This window comes from Tachypleus tridentatus, chromosome 4 (assembly GCF_004210375.1).
Source record: "Tachypleus tridentatus isolate NWPU-2018 chromosome 4, ASM421037v1, whole genome shotgun sequence".
Classification (NCBI taxonomy): domain Eukaryota; kingdom Metazoa; phylum Arthropoda; class Merostomata; order Xiphosura; family Limulidae; genus Tachypleus; species Tachypleus tridentatus.
The window spans coordinates 53,783,522-53,809,042 of record NC_134828.1 but is presented as its reverse complement, the minus strand read 5'-3'; the positions used below and the strand labels follow the sequence as shown (position 1 = coordinate 53,809,042).

At 33.7% G+C, this 25,521-nt stretch overlaps 2 protein-coding genes across 5 annotated transcripts in view; one reads left to right on the top strand and one right to left on the bottom strand.

The window, feature by feature from the left end:
• LOC143249157 (cuticlin-3-like) overlaps positions 1–22,049 on the top strand; it is a 28,122-nt gene extending 6,073 nt beyond the window's left edge. For 2 of the 4 annotated variants that reach the window (XM_076498569.1, XM_076498570.1), the window contains 8 exons: positions 9,351–9,728; positions 12,213–12,436; positions 12,702–12,844; positions 14,324–14,478; positions 15,823–15,901; positions 18,084–18,246; positions 18,473–18,632; positions 21,636–22,049. In XM_076498569.1, the coding sequence (XP_076354684.1) occupies positions 9,713–9,728; positions 12,213–12,436; positions 12,702–12,844; positions 14,324–14,478; positions 15,823–15,901; positions 18,084–18,246; positions 18,473–18,632; positions 21,636–21,838 (1,143 nt within the window). In that variant the 5' untranslated portion in view covers positions 9,351–9,712 and the 3' untranslated portion in view covers positions 21,839–22,049. Of the gene's footprint in view, positions 1–9,130; positions 9,158–9,350; positions 9,729–12,212; positions 12,437–12,701; positions 12,845–14,323; positions 14,479–15,822; positions 15,902–18,083; positions 18,247–18,472; positions 18,633–21,635 lie in introns of those variants that run through there. The other 2 variants (XM_076498571.1, XM_076498573.1) reach the window with 2 other exon arrangements.
• LOC143249156 (uncharacterized) lies at positions 1,362–5,544 on the bottom strand. Its single transcript, XM_076498568.1, has 2 exons — positions 5,309–5,544; positions 1,362–4,889 (listed from the first exon to the last, which is right to left on the bottom strand). The coding sequence occupies exon 2, from the start codon at positions 4,474–4,476 to the stop codon at positions 2,857–2,859; it is 1,620 nt and encodes a 539-aa protein (XP_076354683.1). The 5' UTR covers positions 4,477–4,889; positions 5,309–5,544; the 3' UTR covers positions 1,362–2,856.
• Positions 22,050–25,521: the final 3,472 nt, after the last annotated feature.

Sequence of the window (25,521 nt, the reverse complement as noted above, 5' to 3'; positions counted from 1 at the left end):
ATTTGAATTTATATACGTAACTGTTGTGGTTAGTTTGAATCAAATGAAAAATGGAAGTAAGTTAGATTGTAGCGTCTTAAGTTTAAAGTTAAATAGAATGTACATTAATTAAAGATAAAGTTGTGTAGCTATATGTACTTTTTTTGAATAAAAGTTAATTGTTAGGCACATTTTCCCATCCTGTTAAATTCCTTAAAATGTTTAGCATATAACTGTGAAATGTTTAAGCTAATTAATTCAGATATGTTAACTGTTTTTTTTAAACAGCAATTACCTACCGTAGTTATGCGATTTTAAAATTCTCATATAAAGGAGTCACTAGTAAATTTCATGAAATATTTTTGTTGACATTATTTTAAAAGAACCTCTTCAGCAATTGTCCTAATGATTTTCAGAGTAGAGTCAGTAAAATTGTCTTTAAACTAAACCAGAGATAAACTGTTTAGATTTAGAATTTGTTTTCATATCAGAGGAAAAAGAAAACTCTTAGACTAAGTCAAAAAAAAAAAAAAAGATAGATTTTGGTATTTTGTTCCTTAACATTTTTCTTACTGAAAGTTTCCTAAGGAATATAAGAAAAAGTATAGATTTATAACTTCTGTAGTCTAAAAATGTGGGAATTCACTTAAGAGCAGACTAAACCTTTCTAGATTGAACTGAAAATATAGTAAAATGATATATTTGAAATATAAATTGATTAAAAATTTCCTTACAATAGTTCTTTTAGGAGCGCAAAATATATTTTTCTTGTATTTGACTATAAAATAAGCAAGTAATATCTGGGATTTCTGTTAGCTAAGAATCTTTAATTAGGAGAAAGTAAAAACCTCTTTACATTTGAACTAGAGTTAAGAAGATGCAGTTACTCCAGCTCTTGCACCCCTAAAGGATGCCTCCTCACGCTGATAGGCTACCTTGGAGAGGAAGCAGGGAAGTTGTGTGTAATGATGTCTCCAAAGAAGATAACATCTTAGCTTTCACAAATTGTCACCACGTTGTTAGGGGCACGTTGCTAGACCGCCATGACGTCATATTTCCATTGAAACTGCATAGTCGATATAAAACACTACTTATTTAGTTAATTAAAATTTCCTAACCATTTATACTGACTTTAAAAGGACGCTTATCATCAGATTTGTGGTTACATTTTCTGACCTAAAAGGACAATATATGAAATAATTAAGAGTTATTGTTTGATGCCTCACTGTAACTATAACCGTTTAGTGGCACGGCGATATATTTGTTGACTTTACAATGCTAGAAACCAAGTTTCTATACCCGTGATGGGTGTAGTACAGATAGCCCTTTGTGTAGTTTTGTACTTAACTAGAAAAAAAACAATGTCCTAAAAACAGGCATGCCGATGACATTTATGAAAAAAAGAGGAAAAGGTATATAGCCTGGCGCCACAGCGCGGCGCAGCCGCGCCTGACTAGGGGGGTCCGGGGGTATGCTCCCCCGGGAAATTTTTAAAACATGGATGCTATTTGGTGTGATTTGGTGCAATCTAGGACATAATTTCTTTATGTTTTTTGACATTGCAATGTTGGAAAAGTACACAATATATATCATATAAAATAACAAAAGGAAATTAAAAGACTAAATCAAACTAATAAAAACTATAACTTTCATTTACAGTTTTTAGCAGATTGATTTATTCTTTTAATTTGCATTCATTTTTTAGAAGATATATCAAATTATCTAAAATTAACAAATAAAATAAAAAGTAAATAAATGAAATTTAAGATTGTTTATTTGCTATTTATTCAGTTTAATGTTTTTCTAAATCAAAATATATTAGTAATATGAGTTAATAAAGCCAAAATAACTCAGTAAATATTTCAAATACAAATCATTTCATTATTATCCTTTTTGTCATCAATAACATCATCATCATCAACTACTGGTATGCTGCCAATTAAATGTTTTACAGTCATTGCCAATAACTACTTCTCTGCTGCATATATTCCATACAATTTTCAAATCACATAAAATTACTCTTTTGACTAATCATGAATGGCCAAGCGCGTAAGGCGTGCGACTCGTAATCCGAGGGTCGCGGGTTCGCGCCAAACATGCTCGCCCTCCCAGGCGTGGGGGCGTATAATGTTCCAGTCAATCCCACTATTCGTTTGTAAAAGAGTAGCCCAAGAGTTGGCGGTGGGTGGTGATGACTAGCTGCCTTCCCTCTAGTCTTACACTGCTAAATTAGGGACGGCTAGCACAGATAGCCCTCGAGTAGCTTTGTGCGAAATTCCAAAAACAAACAAACAAACAAAATAATCATGACTACCTACAGTTCAAATTGTTCATCTATACAATCTTGTCATTATACTACTGGTACCTTAATGTCAGTGAATTTTCCATTCTTTCACAAATTGACAATACAAACTAAAACAGCATATGAAGGAAAGCTATGACATTGCTTAAAAATTCAACTACTGATATGGTTCAATATTAAACTACTGATATCAGTGATATGCCTCAGAAATTAAATTTTTTACAGTCACTGACATCAACAACTACTGCTCTGCTGCATGTATTCCATTAAAATTTCAAATTACTTAAAATTACTCTACATGACTACCTACAGTAAAACGTATTCATCTATACAATCTTGTCAGTAAATTACTGGTACCTCAATATCAGTATATTTTTCATTCTTTCACAATACAAACTGAAACAGCAAATCAAGGAAAGTTTTGACATTGCTTCAAAATAAAATTAATGATATGCTTTAAAATAAACCACTGGCACTGTATGCTGCAGATAATAATAAAATGTTTTTCAGTCACTGATATCAACTTCTGCTCTGCTGCATAAATTACAGTCAAATTTCAAATCACTTAATTTCCTTTAATCAATCTTGGCTACTTTACTCTTTTTCGAGACAAGGGTTTCCAGTGCTCCCTTCCGAGCTTTTTTTCTCTCCTCTGAATGGGCAGCTCTCTGTGCCTCTGCGGCTTTCTGGACTTTTTCTTTAGCCAAGGTGGCTGGGCCAGATTTCACAGAACCATAGGCCTCAAGCCTTTCTGCCCTTTTCTTCTGATTCTCCCTCAGCTTTGAGGTATACTTTGAAGCTGCTGATCTAATGTCCTTACACATTCTCTTGTCTACAGGATCAAAATGAACATCTTTCCTTTTAAACATTTCAATCGCTGTTGTTTCTTTGGAGCGTAGAGAATATTTTATCGTCTGGTATGCAGTGTAGGTTTCTATTGCTGTTTTTGATGATTTAGCATCAATCACATCTCCCATGACATTGAAGGATGACTCAACCATAGGGCCATGAAAGACAGAAAGCGCTCCTGACACTACTTTTGAGAGTGCTGGGTAGGTGTCCATCATGTACTCTGTTGTCCACCAGCCAACAACATCAGTGTCACTCTGGCATTTCAGGTCACTGTCCACATTGTACCGTAGTATTTCCTGTGATACACTGTGGTTTTCTGGCAGCAACTGTTTGAAGAAATCTGCTAAGTCTGTGAGATGTTCACCTGTGACACTATGGCCTTTGACAACTGGATCTATAGCACACAAGGCCTGCAATGTTCTGCTGTTCAATGGCAGCTTCTTCTGAAGATATGATCCACACGTGGTGTAGGCAGTTTGGACATCTTCAAGAAATTTGAGCACTGTCGAATCTTTTCCTTTCTTGACTACAATTTGTTTAGCAACATCACCTACAAACATTGTGGTTTTCTTCAGGAGTTTATCAGTCTCATTCAAATCCAATTTCTGCAATTTCAATGGGGTCAAATTCTGTAGATGCTCTGCTTTGACAAAACAAGCTAGAAAGGCAGTGAATGTTTTCATCTGCATGTCATGCAGTTTGTGACACATTGTCTTCTTACCCTGGAATACCATCACATACTCCTTAAGTATGGGCAACACACCCAGATAGACACTGGTAAGAAGATCAGTCTTCTCCCTATGAAATAAGATCTTCTCCACTATTCTAACTTTCCTTGCTTTTCCTTGCTCTGTCATGCTTTTCTTCTTTAGTTCTGCATGTATGGCTGTAATCCTTGCCTGGCCCTTGGTGCTTACTTGATAAAGTTTCTTGTAGATTTCTTCAATTACTTCTTTGTACACAGGCTGCTCACTCTTAGACAGAAAGGCAAAGTACAGAACTGTGTATGCCTCCATTATCCTTGCAGTAGTCACAGTTGCATCATAGGCAGACAGCCATCTGTGGGATACAAATCTTGGAGGTGTTGTGAAGGGTATCCCAAGAAACTCACACACTTCTTTCAGGTTCATCAACTGATCTCTGGCCCACCGATGGTATTCAAACAGATCAGTGCTGAGACCTTCCAACCACTTTTGGAATGGGTTGGCAAAGACTTTTGCAGCATTATAGATGGGGTGGCACGAGTCACCATCCACATCCAGAAGGTTTATATTCTTCTCCTTTCTAATCCATGCCTCAACCCCTGATTTTGTCCCACGCATGACATTACAAGAATCCATCATCGAACTCACCAAATTCTCCCAAGGTATTTGGTTCTTTGTGAAAAAGTGAACAACAACTTTGTACAATGAGGCAGAATTGACCTTCTTTAGTTCGATTGAATCCAAGTGTTCAACATCTACTTTCTTTGTTGCCAGGTTAAGATAAGACACTAGAATGGCCAAAACCTTCTTGTTACTGTTACTAGTCTTTCATCTATGTTCAATGAGAATGAATAATTTCTCATGTTGTTATAAATCCTTTGTGACAGTGTATGTGCCACTCCATGAACAAGTTTGTAGGTTGCTGTTGTCCTTGTCAGTTGAACCTGGGATAGTGCTGCTTTGTCTTCTGCCAGTGCCTTTGCCAGATCTACAATGACTGGAGCCACACTCAGACTGAGGGAATGCTCTGCGATGACACCAAGGATCATAGCCTGGAAGCACACAAAAAAACAAAACAAAATAAATAGCAATTCAGCAATATTCTTGCATGTCATTCAACTTTTTATTCTTCTAAATCTGCTGAAAAGTATCACTACCAAGCTTTCCAATAACCTTGCAATCTATAGTAAAGCAATTAGTATACAATACAACACCAACGATATTATACAAAGCACTATATCCCAATTTCACTAAGTATAAACCAACATATCAATTTTTTAGTGATAGCCAAGCACCATATATATCTTATACAACATATTTACAACACCTGACATACCTCACCAGAGTGAAGCTGAAATTTAAAAAAACATATGGGAAAAGATTACTATAAGTTTTTTTACATATAATCTCGGATGATACTCATATCAGGTTGCAAATAAGGATGTTCCTGCTATTCAAAATAGTAACTCACCTCAGCATTGGCCTTTCTGTCAAAAATGGGAATAGCCAGTTTGACGGAACTTCTGACTGGCTCTGCCTCTTGACTAGGTGGCTTTTCTTACAGTGGTGGCTGAAGTAGGGTCTTTACAGACTGAGTCTGCAACATCACATCTACTTTTTTCACATGTGTACTGGATTTACAATGGTCCACTAGGGCAATGCTCCCACGGCTACCATAGTTGCAGTACTTGTCACAGATGACACATTTTGCCTTGCCATTTTCTTCATCTTTCTTGAAGAAATGTTTGAGGGGGAAGGTCTTGTTTTTTAGAGTAACTTTCAGTTCAAGCCACTGCCAATTCCATTTATTCTTGATGTTGTCCCCATCAACTTTGCGAGCCTCGGGATCATCCTTGTCAAAGAACTTTCCTATGATTCTGCAATGAAACCAAACAAACCACTCTGTATAAAACAATAATTTAGACAGTTTGAACAATCCTATCATCATCATTGAATTGATCATCATAATTGGTCATCGCCACTGATCATCATCATTGATCATCACCACTGATCATTATCATTGATAATCATCTTCATCGTTCAGTATGCTACCTGCACCATCCATGTCCATCTCTAATTTATTTATCAATATATTCAGCTGTTCTGAGCCATTATATGCAACGATTAAACATTATCTACCATTATTTAATGAATTTTAATAGATATTTCCGAGGAAGAAAACAAAGATGGCGGAACGATAAAGCCTCCGTCTCGGCTGGCTGTATAAACATCATCCGTCTCCATCTCTCATTTATTTATCATTATTCAACTGTTCTGAACCCTTATATGCCACGATAAAACATTATCTACCATTATTTAATGACTTTTAACAGATATTTCTATATAAAAAAAGAACCTACCTCTCATTTCAATTAATCGTTTGAATTCTTGTCTTCTTTGCTGGACCACGAGACTGCCTCCAAGATGGCGGTCAGATTTTTTTTTCTGCAATAAACATTGAAAAAATACGATTTCTCCTCAAAAACCACCTACCCGGCCCCCAAATCGCTCATATTTTCTCCTCGAATTTACACGAATCTCGTGGGTGATCGTTGGCCTTTTGTAAACCGCGGAAATCCGCGTTTCAGCGGAAAAATGGCACGCATGTAAAAAGAATATCATCAAATAAACGTATACTTTTACTAATTTGACTTTATAACTCAGAAAATTATTTCATTTTACACATGATACCATATATATATTTTTTTATTTTACACAGGTTTTACAAAGGCGGGTACAATACTTCCGCATATGATTGATGTTTATATACTTTAACGACTGTCCATAGGCTTTTAACAAATATGTTGTGACATTGTTACTGTATTTTACATGTGATCAATGTCTAGATTTAATTATGTTAAAACCATTATTTTGCATATCTTGATACCTGCACCAATACAGTTTACTACAACTAAAAATACTGAACGACTTACTGTTTAAACACCTACGTCATTAAATTAGAATGACTATGAAATGTAAATAACGAATGACTTATTAAGTTAAATCGATTAGATATAGTCATTTTGAGACATAATACATTAAGTTTTTAATTTCTTCAAGACATCGTCCTTTTAGGTTAGGATATGTAATTAATAGTTCAATGATATTTTATACCGATTAATTATAGTCATATTGAGACATGTTATGCAAGTTCAATGGAACTATGATGTCATGGCGCCCTAGCAACGCGCCATCCGGTGTCACTTTGTGGAACCATGATGCCATCGTCTTTGGGTGACATAATTGCACATCTCCTACCCCACCTCTCGTGAATTGAAATTCTTTGGTGGTGCAAGAGTTTGGATAACTACTACAAAATTTATCTTTGATTTTCTTCTGTTACCACTTTTTTCTATTAAATGCTTACAAACGGAAAAGTACACACTTTTGGCCACAGGTCCTTCAAATAAAAGTTTTGTATTTGAAATCAGCTTTCATGAGGAAATCCTCCATTGTGAATGATCTGAAAAGAAACAAATGTATGTAGTTATTGTAATAGCATGCATAAATGCTAGGATGTACATATATAAGCACACATACATATATTATTAGTATTCCTTTATAAATGTAAATAACATATAATTACATTTCAAAAAATGTAAATACTCTAAAGTAATGTAAAACGTATTCAGGTTAATAAAATAAGCATTTCATTTAAACAAGTTTTAAGTCAAACTACAGCAGTGAATAAAGAAATAACCTATTCATGTTAAGTCAGATCTAATTTTAAGCTTAGAATTAGACTTACATTGAAATTGTAATGCAAAATTAGTGAATACAGTTAATTTCAAAACTATTTTCTTGCAGAGCCTAATCATATTTACTAATAATAGCATTATAAATTTATATGCTGATATGAAAGTTCATAAAGCGGTATAGTAATTAAATTACGTAATAATTAGTTGGGTAACCTTACAAATAATGACGTTTTCAAGCATAAATCAAATAACACCTCGCGATAATCAAGTCTATTTATCAAATTAAGGTTAGGCCTAAATAAATATTCTAAGCGCCAATGTATAAACAAACAGTTTACAATTTTATAAATGAAATACAATGCGACTGCCTAATTTCTATAACGCCTATTTATAAGCTGTTATAATAATATAATAATAAATAAAATCGATAAAGTAGCGATACATGAAAAAAAACACACAACAACACGTATAACACTTCAAGTTTAATATAACTTCTGACCAAAGCAAATTTAGTAGTTATAAGACATTCTCAAACATTCATAAGTTAATACAAAGACTTTCTACACTTTCACGGAATATAAAATGCTCTGAATTTTGTAAAGCTTAATGGGTTTATCGAAATGGAACAGAACGAGATAATTACATATACACACTTATATTCTGTAAAGAAACAATAAAAACGTAATATAGGTAATATGAAACCACCATTTGCTTTTCAAAGTGCAATACTTTACAGACTGAGCCGGATATTAAAGGAATTATTTCTCATTGCTCTTACTTCTTTTTCTGTTGAGAGCTCACTATGAGACAACTTTTGTACACATTACTGAGGTATATGAAGCGGAAGAAATATAAGGTAAATCTTCACAACATTCCAAATATATATATTCCTTCTTTCGATACAAACATAAAGTGATATAAAACTAATTTCTTTCTGAACTTAGTAGAAACAATACAATAAACACTGATTAGTCATTTACTTAGGAGCATCTAACGGAAACACATTATGTTTAATAAAGAGTATGTATCGTTGGAAAGAACTTTAACATTGAAACATTAATTTATTTTCGAAACAGGAAGTCAAAATGATACCACATATTAGCTATATTTTTCTTATTTGGGAAAGTAATGGCTAACATTGCTAAGGTTTTTAGATCTTTATCTACTGTATTTAGCGTAAAAACGTTAAATTCACAGAATTAAGTTCTGTATTATGTAGAAGAGAAACAATATATAGTTATTTCTGTCCAAATAAATTCTGTCATTTTTAAGTAAAATGCTTATTAATACAACATGTATACAAATTGAAAGTACTGATCAAAATAGTTTTTTTTAAACGAATATTGTCTTGTTTTATATAAAGTATTTAATAAAATATGAAAAATTGCCTGCGGGTTATAATTTTTGTTCAACTTTTAAAAATCAATGGTGCTGTTATAATGAACACATTCAAAGTGTTTACTGATGTAACTAAATCGAAGTTTCAGTTGATTTCGCAGAAAAGAAATTGTATAACTTTTCAGACTGTTTATATTTTATATCTGTGTACATAGAACTGTAGTTCCTTCCTTTTCTTTCAACCGGATAAGATAAAGTTATCCTTACTTGTTGTTCTTTTAAGTGTAATAGCAATTACGTGCCATAATAATTTAAAATGCTTAAAATCTATCCTTGTGCTACTAAAATTTTATTCTAGTTTTCAATACACACATTTTATAACAAAAATATATGCAGAACACTAATTATAATTTTAAATTACCAATACCTTATATTTTTATTTTGAAATGTTTACAAATGTTGTTTCATTTATTTCAGTTCTCGCAGAGTATGACAAATGGTCAAACGATAAAAGTGACCCAAAAATCAAATGTCACTGTTTTGCCAAGAAATAACACTGGGATAATAGTTGAAGTGGACAATTTATTAAGACCAAATGTATCACAAGAGGGTACTGTATTGTTGTTGAAACAAATTAACGCTACAAGAAGCATAGACAGTTTTCAGCGAAAACCTTTAAGAAGATTTGATGATGTCCGAGACAGGTGGTTGGGAAATGGCCCGAGACCAGATGTGTTTAGACCTCCATTAATACCACCGGGGATCCCTCCCCCCCTCCTGTAGACGTTGTTAGAGATGGTCATCATCCTGAATTTACTGGATTTGTTGTACCTAGGGACATGATTAGGGTGGAAGGTAAGTATTGTTCATTTGATTTTTTTTTTTTTTACGTTCATTACACAGTTTAAAGCATGCATGTAATAATTTTGAATATTACAATTATGATGGAGGCACAGTTAGTTCAGAGCTCACAACCTGATATGTTTTTATTTTTAAATAAGAACAACGTCATTTTAAAAGTCGACACAAGAATACATAAGTGCTAGAACAACTTTATGAACGTCTCCGTTTTACCTGCTCCTTCCACTTAGTATGTATTAGTCATTAACTCTAAAGTAATGTATAAAATTGCACTTGAGTATTTCAAGCGATTTCCCCTAATTCCTCAATTGAATAATATTTCCATGATTCTTGAACTTGTTCCTTTAATCAGCAGAATCCATTTCCATCCTAAGGAACGATTTGCGAAAGGTTCTTAATTAAATAAAGAAACTTTCGTTTGTAACTAAAAGCTAATACTGAAGTTACTGGTACTGAACATTTGTGTCTGCAGCAGTTTCCTAACGACTTTGTTGAAGGCGAATAATTTATAAGCAGAAGGAAATACCAACTACCCTGTGTACCACTTTAGTAGGAGTTCCCTAAACATTTGTAGGGCTATTTTAGAAGTCGTTCATCATATACCGTTTTTTTTTTCGACTGACTGTTCAAAGAGATTGTCCCTTAGTGAGGCAACGATAAGACTATGAACTTATAACGCTAACATCCAAGGATCTATTCCAGCGGTGGACACAGTAGATAGCCCAGTGTGGGTTTGCTTTCAAACAAACAAATCAAAGACATTTGCCAGATTGAGTCTTTAAAATGCAGCAGGTGTCAAACCTGTCTCTCGTTTTATCAATACTTTCAACAAAGTCAGTTTTCTACAAGTTATAACCAGATTATAATGATAATGCAACAAAAACTGTCATGTGATAGCTAATAACCAATCCAAAATCACTCATCTTAGATGATAGTAAAAAGTACAATGTTACTAGCACTCAAAGGGCATATTTCTGGAAAAAAATAACCGAGATTTGATTTAGCAAGATGCGTTTCACTATTTTCTATACTGACTATAGAATAAAATATGGAAAACTCCACGTGAAACACTTAAAGGTGAAAACCACTGGAGGCGGTATAACTCTGTAGGAAAATTTCTATGGCATGATTTGGGTTTTTCGTTTTCATAGGAGTTTTTTTTTAATTTTATAACTCTTAACTGTTGACAGTTGATCTCAGGATTTATTATCCTGTTGTTCTTTTGTGTTGCAGTATTAATTATTGTAGCTTGAACGTTTACAACATATATATATATATATATATATATACACACACACAGTGGTGTTGAGTTTGGCCCAGTCAAGAAAACTCTTTTTAAGCACTAGAGTGTAATGAATATATACATAAAGCTAAGCTTCCAGTTATATATATTTAAGTTTCGTATAAAGGTTAAATAATATAATTTAATGAAAAGAGTTTACGTGAAATGGATGAAAGTTTTCGAAATTTACAAGTTACATAATAAAATCACGTGAATCAATTAATTGTATATACTCTCGAAACTAAGGCGTGAACTCAATAGCTTTTTTCATTAACAACATAGCTTAAACACAGGGTTTGTAAAGCGCAATTGAGATACACAGATATGTTGTTGGTCAGCTCACAAGAGAATTACTATTTAAATGATTGTTTACGTGAAATGGATGAAAGTTTTCGAAATTTACAAGTTACATAATAAAATCACGTGAATCAATTGTATATACTCTCGAAACTAAGGCGTGAACTCAATAGCTTTTTTCATTAACAACATAGCTTAAACACAGGGTTTGTAAAGCGCAATTGAGATACACAGATATGTTGTTGGTCAGCTCACAAGAGAATTACTATTTAAATGATTGTTTGCAAGGCTTTCTGTCCATAACGAAAGTATGGTCTGACAGGAAGGTAAAATTATTTTAAAAACTATTGTTGTGAGAGTTGGATCAGAGCAGACAAAGAAGTAGCACACAGTGATGAAAGTAAGGATTATTAATATTTTCAATCTAAACGGTACCTTGTGCTACACCCGGGCTAAACGACTACTTCGGAGACTTCAAACCTCAGGCGTGGTAATCTATAATTTAGAACTATTGACCACTTAGTACAGTCCGCCGCTTCCATGACTTCTCTTAATCGAATATCAGAAGGAACTGTCATGGTTATAACCCCTCCACAAGTGAAAGTGCGGAACATGTTCGCTGGTACACTACGGCTCGAACCTTGGACATATCAAAGGTCAGGTGGCACAATAATCACTATGAGAGTAAGAAAAAATATCGTGTCATGATGAAACGCTATCGTAAGTAAGTAGTTTGTAAGGAAAAAAACAGTTGGATGTTTTACATATTTCGTGTTGTCGAGTGCCATTAGTGTATCTAGTTGTTCTTTTTTTTCGGTTTTAATAATAGATACTAATATTTTGATTTCATGTTACTGAAAAGTTAGTATTAAATGATGAAGTACCCTCATTTCCTGCAGACATAACAGCAGATTGTCAAGATAATTACATGAGGATCACCATCCGGTTTAACGGCAGCTTCACTGGTTTAATCTACAGTACGGGCTATGTACATGACCTAGACTGTATCTATGTTAATGGCACAGGTCGAAGTCTGTATGAATTCTATATTCGTCAAAACAGATGTGGAACGCAAGGACGGCGTAAAGAAGACTTTGACCCCAGAACACCGGTGGTGAGACCGGTAAGATCCATTAGGATGTTACTATAGCAACCAAGCATGGTACTTCGGGTCGATGTTACCATGGTAACCAAGTGTGATAGCTTAGGTTTATGTAGAATATCAGGTAAAGAAATTGCAAACGATTTGTGCAAGAATTAAACAGATACGTTTATTTAGCATTTCGTGTTTAAAGTTGGTGTTTCATGAGTTCACAAAATATGGATACACGCTAAGGTAAGACCTACGAGTGATTTTAACATGTTTACAAGTTTTGTTATTTTTTTAGCGACACAACGAATACTTGTTAAATACGGTTACTGTACAGTACAGCCCCATCATCGAAGAAGAATGGGACGAACATTTCCGTGTTACCTGCGAGCACGGGCACGATTTTTGGAAGACAGTCACTTTTCCAGTCATCAACGTGGAGTAAGTATACATTGAGGGTGCATGTTGCATGACATCAACGTATGCATTGAAGTTGCATGTTGCATGACGTCAACACGGAGTAAGTGTGCACTGAAGATGCATGACATCGACGTGGAGTAAGTACACATTGAGGGTGCATGTTGCATGACATCAACGCGGAGTAAGTATGCATTGAAGTTGCATGTTGCATGACGTCAACACGGAGTAAGTGTGCACTGAAGATGCATGACATCGACGTGTAGTAAGTATACATTAAGGGTGCATGTTGCATGACATCAACGCGGAGTACGTATGCATTGAAGTTGCATGTTGCATGACGTCAACACGGAGTAAGTGTGCACTGAAGATGCATGTCATCGACGTGTAGTAAGTACACATTGAGGGTGCATGTTGCATGACATCAACGAGGAGTAAGTATACATTGAGGGTTCATGTTGCATCACATCAACGCGGAGTAAGTATACATTAAGGGTGCATGTTGCATGACATCAACGAGGAGTAAGTATACATTGAGGGTTCATGTTGCATCACATCAACGCGGAGTAAGTATACATTAAGGGTGCATGTTGCATGACATCAACGCGGAGTAAGTACACATTGAGAGTGCATGTTGCATGACATCAACGTGTAATAAGTATACTTTGAGGGTGCATGTTGTATGACATCATGGATGTCGTTTAGAGGCTTGGTATGGTTCTGAAAAAGAATCGTATGCTTCTTTAAGACTTTTTTGCGTTTACGTCAGTTCGGTTACATTTTCATTGAAAAAGTATGTGCAAACGAGTTACAAAATTCCTTATTGAAATCTCTTTAGGTATACGTAAAAAGAGTCACATTGAACTGGTATATGTAATTATGATGTAAATAAACAACACCCGTATTTAACCATGTCCAGTTTGGAAAACGTGTGAAGAAAGAAATTATATAACAATTCATATAAATCCTAAGTGATAAACAGACTTCCAGCACGAGTCGCATTCGAGTGCTTTGTTTACTTTACATATTTATTTTTTATTATTACTTTTTGTAATTAATTAGATATTTATAGTATCTTTCATTAGTAGTTTTTCGTATATTGTGTGCTAGCAAAAGAATTATTGATGAAAATACCCAGGCTCGTTCATGTATGGGAAAAGCTCCTCCTATTTCGCAATGCAGAAGCTTCCTGGTAATGATCAGAAGTTCCCGGATGTAAAGCGCTACACACAGACGAACTCGACAACTGGGCTTTGTGGAAGGACTTTTTATTTCCCTTCCTATTAAAATGGATAATTGACATATACGTATATATATATATATGTGTGTGTGTGTGTGTATTTAAATTTGTAGATGACACTATTATATGACTGAGAGAAAAAATAGTATTTACATATTCTTAACACAGCTATACAAATAACTGTTTAATTTGATTCACTTTCATTTTATTTTTTAATATACATACACTAAAAGCTTTTTCAGTTCGTTCTATTAATATAATAGGGTCAACACAGGAAACCCCCTAATTTTTGCACTGAATCCTCCCAAGTGTTACATGGAGATATTGCTAGGGTGGACAATTACTGGAAGACGAATTTCAGGACCTGTGACCGTTGGCGACCCTTTAACATTGGTCATCTACATGAGGAGTGAAAACAGTTAAGTTTTAAATGTTATATAACATAGCAGAGGGCTAATATTTAAACCAGATATACAAAGAATTTGGTAAAAAGTAATTTTAACAGCGTAAAGTTTCCGGCCACTCAGTGGTAAGCTTGAGGGCTTATAACGCTAAATTCAGAGGCTCAATCCATGCTATGGGTAAAGTACTGTGCCACTTTTCGCTTAATAAAATAACAAAGTTATACAGGTGAATTTTTGTAATTTCACAGTTAAAGCATGTTTTACCATAACATGACTTAAAGATTCTAACCAGATCTTGAAAAACATACGAAACCATCGCTTTTTTCAAGCTATTAGAGGTTGTTATTTTAAGTTACTGGGCAGAGAAAGTGAACCACAAACCTGTTGCTGTTAAAAAAAATACGGCCGCAGCGTTAATACAATTAAGATATTACTATTTTTACATGCGGTATTTCTTTTTATTTTCTACGTTCTGTGTGATAGTAATTTATATGTTTTGAAACGGAAGTACCTCTTTCTCAGAAAGGAAACAAAAGTACACAACATAGAAGTATATACAAATGTAAAAAGTATATATAATGTAAAAAAATTATTTTGTGAAATTACTTTCAAAATATGTTTAATTATGTTAAAAACACTTCATTAATGAGCTTCAATGATGGTTCAGTAAAAAATACACATGCTTTACCATATTCGTGATCGTTAGGTAAAATTACACTTTTTAGCTTCAATAACGGTTAAGTGAAAATGCACTTATTTTAATAGTTTCAATACTGGTTCGTTAAAAACACACTTTATCAGATTCGTAACAGTTAAGTTAAAATACGTTCACAGCTTCAGTAAACGTTCAGTAAAAATAAATTTACTTTAACAGCTTAAGTAACGTTTGTGAACCTGACGATGACCGAAGAAGGTCGAAACGTTGTTCGTTCATCTACATAGAATTTTCTCAATCCATACCAGCCGTTTTTACATATATAGCTTAAGTAACGGTTCAATAAAAATAAACCTACTAATTAGCAGCTTCAAACCAAAAATCAACGATTTTTTGTATCCGATGTTAGAATAGGCTGTTGTGGTATAATTTTATATATTTCAAAAGTTAAACTTGTAGCTTGCAAACAAACTTGATTTTAGATTAGAAACAAGCTCATGGTTCTCGATTACAAACAAGCTTGCGGTCCTTAATTATGTCTGTTTACTAACTGAGATAAATCATAGGAGAATGCTTACAACTGTTAATATATCAGTAATCGACGGGACAGTTATATGATTCTTTATCTACTTAAAATAATTACAGAAAAGTTGAATTTATTTATTGAACAACTACCACTGATTGCTTTTATTTTCACATGCAGGTGGTTTTGACATAGTAGTTAGCAATTGCATTGCCCATAATGGACAACAAAATAGTATTCGTTTAGTGGACAAAGAGGGGTGAGTATTTCTTTTATTTTCTCCGAACATACATATATATATATATATGTTCCATCTTTTATGCGGAGTGATATCAAGTGTAAGTGATTGTGTATGTCTGGTATTTTTTCTCATAACGTGTGTGCTTCCGGTGGCTTATCGGTAAGATTGAGGGCTTATAACACTAGTTATCGGGCTTCAATAGCGGGCGGTGGGCAGAGCACCAATAGCTGCACTTAATATATCAAATTCTCATAACGTGAAGTAATCAAGCTCAAAGTTAGAGCTTCACAGTCAAAGCTTAGTATTATCTTAGTGTATTACCTTTATTTATCATTTTGATTCTGAAATGTTGAAAATCGTGTTGGGTGCAAAATGTGATAAAGGCGTGTACAAGTTCCAACTAGTGATTCTAATATTAAACTATAGGTTGTAGTGTTTAATAATTTAGGCTGTTAATCCTGGTAGTTTAATATCAACCAGAAGCAACAGACAAAAAATATTTTGATTTGTGACGCCATTTGAAGACCTATACACTGTCATATAATTTGTTGGCATATATTTGTATGTATGTATATCTTCACACTTTTATTTATATGCTCATATATAAACGTGTCAAATAATGCAAATCTGGATCGAAATAACTTTTTTTATTTACGAAAGAAGTGGCAATCTTGTTTTTCATATCAGATCTTTGTCATTATTTCATCTTCACTTTTAAATTCGGTTAATTATTCTTAATGTTTAACACGTTCATTTCGAGTGCACGCATAAGAATTAAATGTAATTAATTTACCTGTTTAAACTTCAATTTTTGGTAATTCTATTATCACAATTTTTCCACAACATACTTTACTGATTTTCGTTATTATACATCCATTTAGCATTTAGTATCTATAACTTTATCCAATCATCATGTATAAAAGTTAGGTATTATGAGATAGTTTGATCAGTGGCATTTTGGATGAATATTTAAAACCTTTCATAGACATTGTTACATTACATTACACTAACGTGTATTTAAAAAAACAAAAAAAAACTTTTTAAAGATTTGTGCTTAACAAAAAGCAAGCAGAATTATCTTGGTTATTATTTTACCTATAGCTGTTGAAGTTTCTGTTACAGTAAAATAACCAAACTGCCCTTCTTAGTAGTCCCTAATTTAGCTATTATTCAAATTTGCAATATTTTATTAAGATAGACCTCACCACGTCATTAGCAAATTAAGCAAAAACATTTTATAATTTTTATTCTGTTGTTAGACATCAGTATAATGTGACCTGATTGACTTCGGTCACAAGTACAAAATGTGACAATAAAGTTCTTTATTTGAGCTTGGAAAATGTAATTCCACATTACACTCGCTTCCAGGCTTGCAATGGAGTTCTTTAAATCTAAATTAAATTTTATAAGAATTATAATAAAGCCAATATATTTAAAAACGCGAGCGCATAATTCGTTAAAAACAATAATTCTGTAATACATAAAAACGGAAATATGGAAAGTTTTAGCTTCTCGTGAAAGAGCGAATTGTAATTAAATGAATATTTTATTTAAATCAATAGTTTAAAATATAGGTTGGCACATCTCTGAGAGATTATATAAACTTCCTGTTCGATTACTTTCTCAGGACTTTGTAAATTTTGAAAGACTAGACTGAAGGCAGTTAGTCAACGAAACACACTGCCAAATCTTGTCTGACTAAAGAGTGAAATTTGAGTGTTACTCGACCCTAAAGTGCGAAGCGTATTTATGCAGCGACAGGAATCGAACCGTAAGCCTTCGTATTCACAATCCGTGAACGCTACTTTTGGTTCCCAGAATTTGCTGTATTTTTGACATTGTTTGTGTGTGTTTTCTTTTAGCAAAGCCACAAAGGCTATCTGCCCAGCCCACCGAGGGGAATCGAACCCCTGATTTTAACGTTGTAAATCCGGAGACATACCGCTGTACTAGCGGTGGGCTTGACATTGTTAAAATGATGTGTAGTTGTTGATAAAGTATACTACATTTACTGATTTTGTAGCCTGATGTTTGAAACTTTTACTTCTCTATTTTTGTAAAAGTTGAGTATTTAGTAGACGTTGCTTGCTAATAGCATTGGGAAAATCCTGCGGGAGGAATTAATGCAAACTTTTTTCGTTTATTTTTTGTAAAAACTTAAACAGTGCGATTATGAAATTTAATTATGCTTTGTTGACAGGTGTGTGATTAATGAAAAACTTCTTTCACCATTTCGTGGACAAACTAGTGGGGATAGTGGAGAGGAAGTTACTTTGTTCGCTTACTTTAAAGCATTTCGGTTTACCGGAAGTCCAGCACTTTACTTGGAATGTGATATACACATGTGCCATGGAACATGTCCGGTAAGATTCATTTTCAAATATCTTCACATATTATGATCTCGTATATCAAGTATCTCTACCAATAAGTTCCAGCTTTAAAGTAAAAAATAATCAGTAAACATTATATACCTTGGACCGAACTGTGTACTGTTAGTTTCAGTTTTCGTTTTTCAAAACATCCATGTTTCATGTTGATTATAGTTTTATATTCCTTAAGCAAATCAACATTTCTATATATTTGTTTCAGCATCAGCAGTGCTACTGGAGATCAAGGATAAGACGTTTTCTCGAGAAAAGAGAATCAGGAAATGGCAATCCTCTAATGTCAGAAAGTGTGAACCTTTATCAGACTCTTGAAGTACGACAGGCAGATGAAACAGGTACATCAAACAGACAACCAAACAAAGGTAATACGATCTAAAGTCACTGATCAAAGCTAGGATCAGAACAGCTTCTGAATATTTTTGTGCTTGTTCAGATGTTGGAAACATAAATTAATATCAACCATAGATAGATATGTATTTAATTTGTTTGTTTTTGAATTTCGCGCAAAGCTACACGAGGGCTATCTGCGCTAGCCGTCCCTAAATTAACAACGAAATATTAGAGGTAAGGCAGCTAGTCATCCCTACCCACCACCAACTCTTCGACTACTCTTTTACCAACCATGCTGCATCAATGTATTTACTGTAAAATTAAAGTCAACATATTCACCAGTATATCCAATTAAATATAGATATTTTTATGTTAAATTGTTTCATCAGCTGTGTTACCTCGCTCTTAACGATACTTTAGGCCGTAATCACAACAATATCTAGAAAGATCAGGAAATTTCAGTTAGTCCTAAATACTTGTAGTAAACTAACAATGCAAAACAGTCTTGACAGTAAAAGTATCATAATAAAGAGTAAATCAAAAGTTTTTGTCTTTGGAAGTACTAAATAGTACAACTAGTACCATTGATGAAAGTAATAATAAATAGATAATATAGTATACTGGAACACTATCTGTTAGCTATAAGTATGATGGGATTTTAAATACAGATGGCGAAATGTGAACCGCTTGATTTTTTATTTACTTTACTGTGTTTTTGTATATCATTTTACTGTTTGTTTATAAATTATTTTGTGATTCCTGAGCTGCTAAACTGCATTTTAATTCTACTATGATGTTCACTATTTATGGTTTTTCTTTTCTATTAATTTTTCTCTTTGTAGTTAAGCACAAAGTTACACGTAGGGCTATCTGTGCTTTGTCCATCACGGGTATCGAAACCCCTTTTTTAGTGTTGCAAGTCCGCATACTTATGGCCGTGGTATTTTAAGGCTTTTTATTGATTATGCTGTATTTAGTTGTTTTGTCTCAATGTAATTCAAGCTTTTAAACGTAATATTTTCGTCTCGGCTGAAAAACAGCAGGGTGTGTGTGTTTTCTTACAGCAAAGCCACATCGGGTTATCTATCTATTCACCGAGAGGAGTCGAACCCCTGATTTTAGCACTGTAAATCCGAAAAATGTAGACATAATATCAAAGTAATATAACATTTCAGTTAAATCATGCAAGCTCGTGAAAATACGTAATAACAGAATGTTTCTGATGTTTATTTACCATTTGAAATTATAAGGTTGACAAATTTAATTTATATGAACAGATCGTAAAAGTTATTAGCGAAATTTGGTTTGAATTTCGTGCAAGGCTACGTAACGGCTGTCCCTAATTTAGTTTGGTTTGCTTCGAATTTTGCGCGAAGCTACACGAGGGCTATTTGCTCTAGCCGTCCCTAATTTTGCAATGAAAGACGAAAGGGAAGGCACCTAGTCATCACCACCCACTACCAACTTTTGTGTTACTCATTTACAAAGAATATTCACATTTTAACGCCTCCACAGCTGAAATGGCGAGCATATTGAGTGGCAGAGAGATTCGAACCCACTACCGTCAAACCGCCTAACCATGTCGGGCTAAATTGTTAAAGAATAATAGTTGTTACAAAATGAAAGCTCGTCTCACATTTTCTTCAGCCTAATGGTTAATGTGTTGGACTATAGATCTGCAAGGTCAAGAATCCTGTCGTAATAATGCTGAACAAATGAAATGAGGGTGCGTTATCAGAGTAAGAGTTAATCCCATTATTCTGTTTAAATCTTTGTGACCGCTGATATTGCCGACTGGCTGGCTGGCTGCTTTCTAGTTTTTCAGTTAAAATTAGGAATAGCAAAACCTAAATCTTAGGGATATCTGATTTGGTCATTTAGCCTTTATGATCATCAAATGCTGTTCGTATTGAAAACAGTGCTAACACATCTTTATCCGAATAGGTATTAATAAAGAAGAATTACGCTTGTAGCGCTTTCTTTTTTATAAGATATTAGACTCTTGATATTATGTATGTTTTATTTTATTTATAAACTGATCGTGATCCGCAATACATTTAGAATAGTTTTCGTCCCCTTCGCTTGAATTTTCCTTATTCTATCATTTCCACGCATAGCATTTAAGTTTCGCTTTACTGTTGATATTATGTGTTAGATCGATAAATCCTGATCTGTTTAAAAAACAACAACAACAAAAAACGACGTGGGACAAATGAATTCAGTTAACTTTAATCGTATCTAATAAAACTGCATGTATGTAACTTTACTTAACACGTATGTAACTATAATTAATAAAACTACATGTAAAGTAAACAATAAAGTATAGTAATGTGTACAGAGTATGAAACAGTTTTACAAGTTGAAACAAACTCACGAAAATGAAAAATAAAACCTTCAGAAACGTCTGAATGTGTGTTCATAAAGTTATAAGTACATGGTTTTGAACGGATTGTACATGCGTATTTTACAAGTAAATAAGTCTAGAAAGCCTGTATAAACTGTATTTAGTGTAATGCTCATTTTAAAGGAAATTACACGCAGGTTAAGTGTTGTTTGTGTAAAATTATTTGCAAGTAAAAAAACTAAAGGTGAAATCGAAGCCAGTCGTCACGTGATGACAACGACATTGAGTCGTCGTGTAGCAAGCAAACTTTTTGCATTGAAAAGTTTTACTAAGCAAGAAACAGGTAAGGTGATTCTGAATTGAAAAAAACAATATACAATCCTGACTCTTCCAACAAAAGTTTTTATAACAATACAAGATTTATGGCGGTTGATCGAGAAATTTGCGAGTGAAGGTAAGGAAAGACAAACGCAAGCGTATTATTTATACAGATTGTATTTCGATATTATTTAAAACCATATAAATAATTAATCTGTTACATGTCATTACTTTTTGCATCACCTTTGAATTGATTTCACAGTTTTATTGAATTATTTTATTATTATTGAATGTTGAAAGTTTAAAAAATCAACCATTATTTTATATATATATATATACACACACATATGTATATTACCTTCTTTCTCTGTAGGACGATTACTCGATGAGAATGCGGTGTGTTTTAGAACTGCAGGATTCGCAACAATGATAACCATATTGCTGACATCTGTTGTACTAGCAGTTTGTATCTCACTTACTATGTGTTTCCGCATGCGTAAGATGTCCAAACATAACACGACAGCTCCCTTGGGGGCTAAAGATAATTACGTTTCTAAATCTAAAACATCATTTTAACAGTTCAGAGGATAATTGTTTAATTGGTTCTGGTTCGTAAGGAGTCCACTATACGAGTTCTAGGGTTCTCCTCAGTAAAGACTATCTGAAAGTCTTGTGGTTTTATTTTTAATTAACGCTATATTGGTAAAGGTTTAATAATTTAATTAATATCTATATAATAAATTATCATTTATAAATAAATTCTGCAGAATAAACCCATAACATCACAGCACTGTGGACTTTTATTATCCGTTCATAACTACGCTTGATAATTGTTATGACTATCAGGCACATTTGTTTTTTAATGGTTTGATTGTTTTCGATATTCAAGACTGACTTTGATATTTTCTTTTACGAAAGAGTTACCGTTGGTTACTACGAGACTCAGATTTAATAATGATATGTAAAATAACTACGGGGTGATTTATAACACTTTCATTAAAGTAATATACAATAAAGACAAATAAATAAAAGCAACAAGTGAAACCAACAGGTACACAACTTTCCAAAGTATGTGCACTGAAACATATAGATTTTATTAGATTAATCTTTTTGTTTAAAAAACTTTTTTGTGTGTATTTACGGGTATTTGATAGCAACTGTTTTAAAAATAATGCTACTTCTATTACCTGCTGGATCTACCCGTAAACATAGTGTTGTACTGTTGTTTCTTACACAGTGAATATACTACAGATAGTTTAAGCATTACTTTTATATAAGATCCTGATGTATTAACAGGGAGAAATATGAACCAGTTTCATCTTTTTACGGTATTACAAACGCATGAAATGAGTATTTAAGGTTAAAAAATATACGGTATAAACATTAAATATATTCAATATCGTACACGCATATGTGGAGATAAAAGAATTGTGATATATACGAGAACACAGTTCCTCATCTCTTCAACGAATGGATAGTATAAACAAGAATTAAAGCAAGCGAGTCGAAAGAACAGACCGTGCACTTCTACGAGGTTTCACAGTCATAACGATGAGATACAATCATATTGAGGAGCATGTAACAAACTAAACACACTTACATAGATGAAACAGAATTCCAGGGAGAAGATGATACCAAATACACATTATAGCCCCTCACAATAATACAATATCCAAAATAAGGGATTGGAAGAATATGTTCTGGAATGTTAGGTATGGATGGATTGGAGTTTTCAGGACAACAAATATAAGGAATATTCTACAGGGTTCTCAAGAGTTATTCATGCACAAGTTAAATATAAACATAAATTACACACACACACTTCTCTAAACATTACCTATACATAAGATGGAGCACTTTACGCACAGGAAGATACTCGGAATGAGATGTATTCATGCTGTGTATAGAATAAATATTTAACGACGGAGGGGATACACTATACGCTTCTCTTGAGAGAAGTTAAACCGGTTAGGCATACATAGCATAAGCTATATGTTTCAACAACATCATCAGTGTACAACATGGAGATTCAAGGGCTGAAAAACAGAGTTAAACAATATACTTCTGCAGTAACTTATATGCTAAATGTTTAAGACGAAGGTTTAAAAGCAGAGCGATACAAATAATTAAATACGCGAAACTACGTTGTGGCATAAAAGGAAAATGGAGAAATAAGATTGGGTATTTAAGAGGTGGAAGAATTAAATAGATTATGTTAATATTGTTGGCATTTAAGGCTTAAACCCTTCTTCAAAATACTTTAATCTCAAACAAACGAAACGGCCTTACAACGCTCTATGTATACACATTGTAAAGTATATTAGAAAGCGTCTCCGACTACATTGTTGGAAATCATTCCCGGTGAGATAGCGATAAATTTACAGACTTCGCTAAAATCCTGAACACAGCGAATAATTCATTGTGGCTTTGCTCTAAAAATAAACAGGTTGGAAATAATAATAATAAATAATATAAATAAAAGAAAAATAATTTCTCTCGTGCTCAAATAGCATTATTCGTGTCAACTTATCGTTTTTTGTTCATAGTATCCACAGCAATGACCTTGTGAAGTTTTTACAGATTTCGCTTGTACGAATTTTGTTAAAAAGATCTTGCATTTTCTGTTCATCAAAACGAGCACTTGCTTAACAGCGAGTATTATAAGTCCTCGAGAAATAACAAAATTCTAAAATCTGCTATCAAGACCTATCTTTAAATCGGCGTTTTAGTACAACCATGCCACCAGACCCCGATTATATTCATAAGGGTAAGTAAGTTGCCACAATTCGTATTCATGCAGATCTAAAATTTTTAAAAATTAATTTCAGTCTTAACCAAGGATCTGTCCTTTGTCTTTACCAAAACGTTAACAAGGAGAAACAGGGACCAGTTTCAACTCTTTACAGCATTACAAACGTGTGAAATGAGTGTTTAAGGAAGGAGAAGAAAACAAGCGGTATAAACAATAAATTTAACCAATGTCACACACAAATGAATTTACTTTCTATGAAGCCATTTTATGGTTTCTCCGAAAGATTGGTTTACAAATCCACTTCCATAACAGTAACAAGAATACCAGTTTTGACCACTCAAACAGCAACGATGAGCCTCAATTTCATAATAGCAACAAATATACCAAATTTGGCCACTCAGTCAGCAACGACAAGACCTCCACTTCCACAATAGCAACAATAATACCACTTTTGACCACTCAAAGAGCAGTGACTAGATCCCCACTTCCATAATAGCAGAAATAATACTAATTTCGACAATTCAAATAGCAACGACGAAACCTCCACTTCCATAATAGTAATAATAATAATAATTTTGACCACCAAAAAGGCAACGATGAGCCCCATCCATATATTCTTTGTTTTTTCAGGCACAGTTAAAATCAATACTTCCAACCTACTAGAAACGCTCCAACAGAAACCAATTGGATTTAATCCAACTGTGGAAATATTTCCCGCAGTTAATCAGTTGCCGCGAGCTGACAAACTGTATCAACTTCACAACTTCAGCTCCAATACTTAATCCCTCTGCAGAAAAACAGCAGACTATCAATATCTTCAAAGATCGTGATGATGTTATAACAAAGTCAGCAGGTAAAGAAGAAACTGTGTTGTCTTGAGAAAAATATCTGTACGTAGTTGAAGCTGAGAGAAAACTGTTTGACCTTCTACTGTTTTTGATATTAATGTTAACGAAATCATAGTCTCAAGTACAAACATGTGTAACTGACTTAATCAGCAGTAATCTCATTTCCTTTGAAGCTTAAGTTACCTAGTTGTCTGTTTTTTATTTATTCCCTTAAATACACAAACCAAATACGAATTATTTTCTTTTAAAACAACGAAATACAGACAAAACTGGTAAGTTGTAATAGAAACAAAAATGGAAACTTCTTATGAAAATTCCTTTGTTGGGTGCGTTGAACAACATGTATTCGTCCAGTTTCATGATACTCTTCCTCAGTTCTATTGTATATCTATAATACATCAGATGAAACCTCGTTTAATTAATTTATTATTTTCCTTTCCAACTTTCACCCCTGTTTGAATTTCATATGGTATGTTTCTCAACAAACCGTTTCCTTCCTCAACATTAACGTCACTATTGAAAATGATAATTTAGCAGCATTGATACGCAAAAGGCCTATAGACTCACAACCATACTTACGTTAAGAATCCTGTCACCCTAAGTCCACCATACTTTCCATCCCTTATTGTGTCAATTCATTTGTTTGTACAGTAAAGACA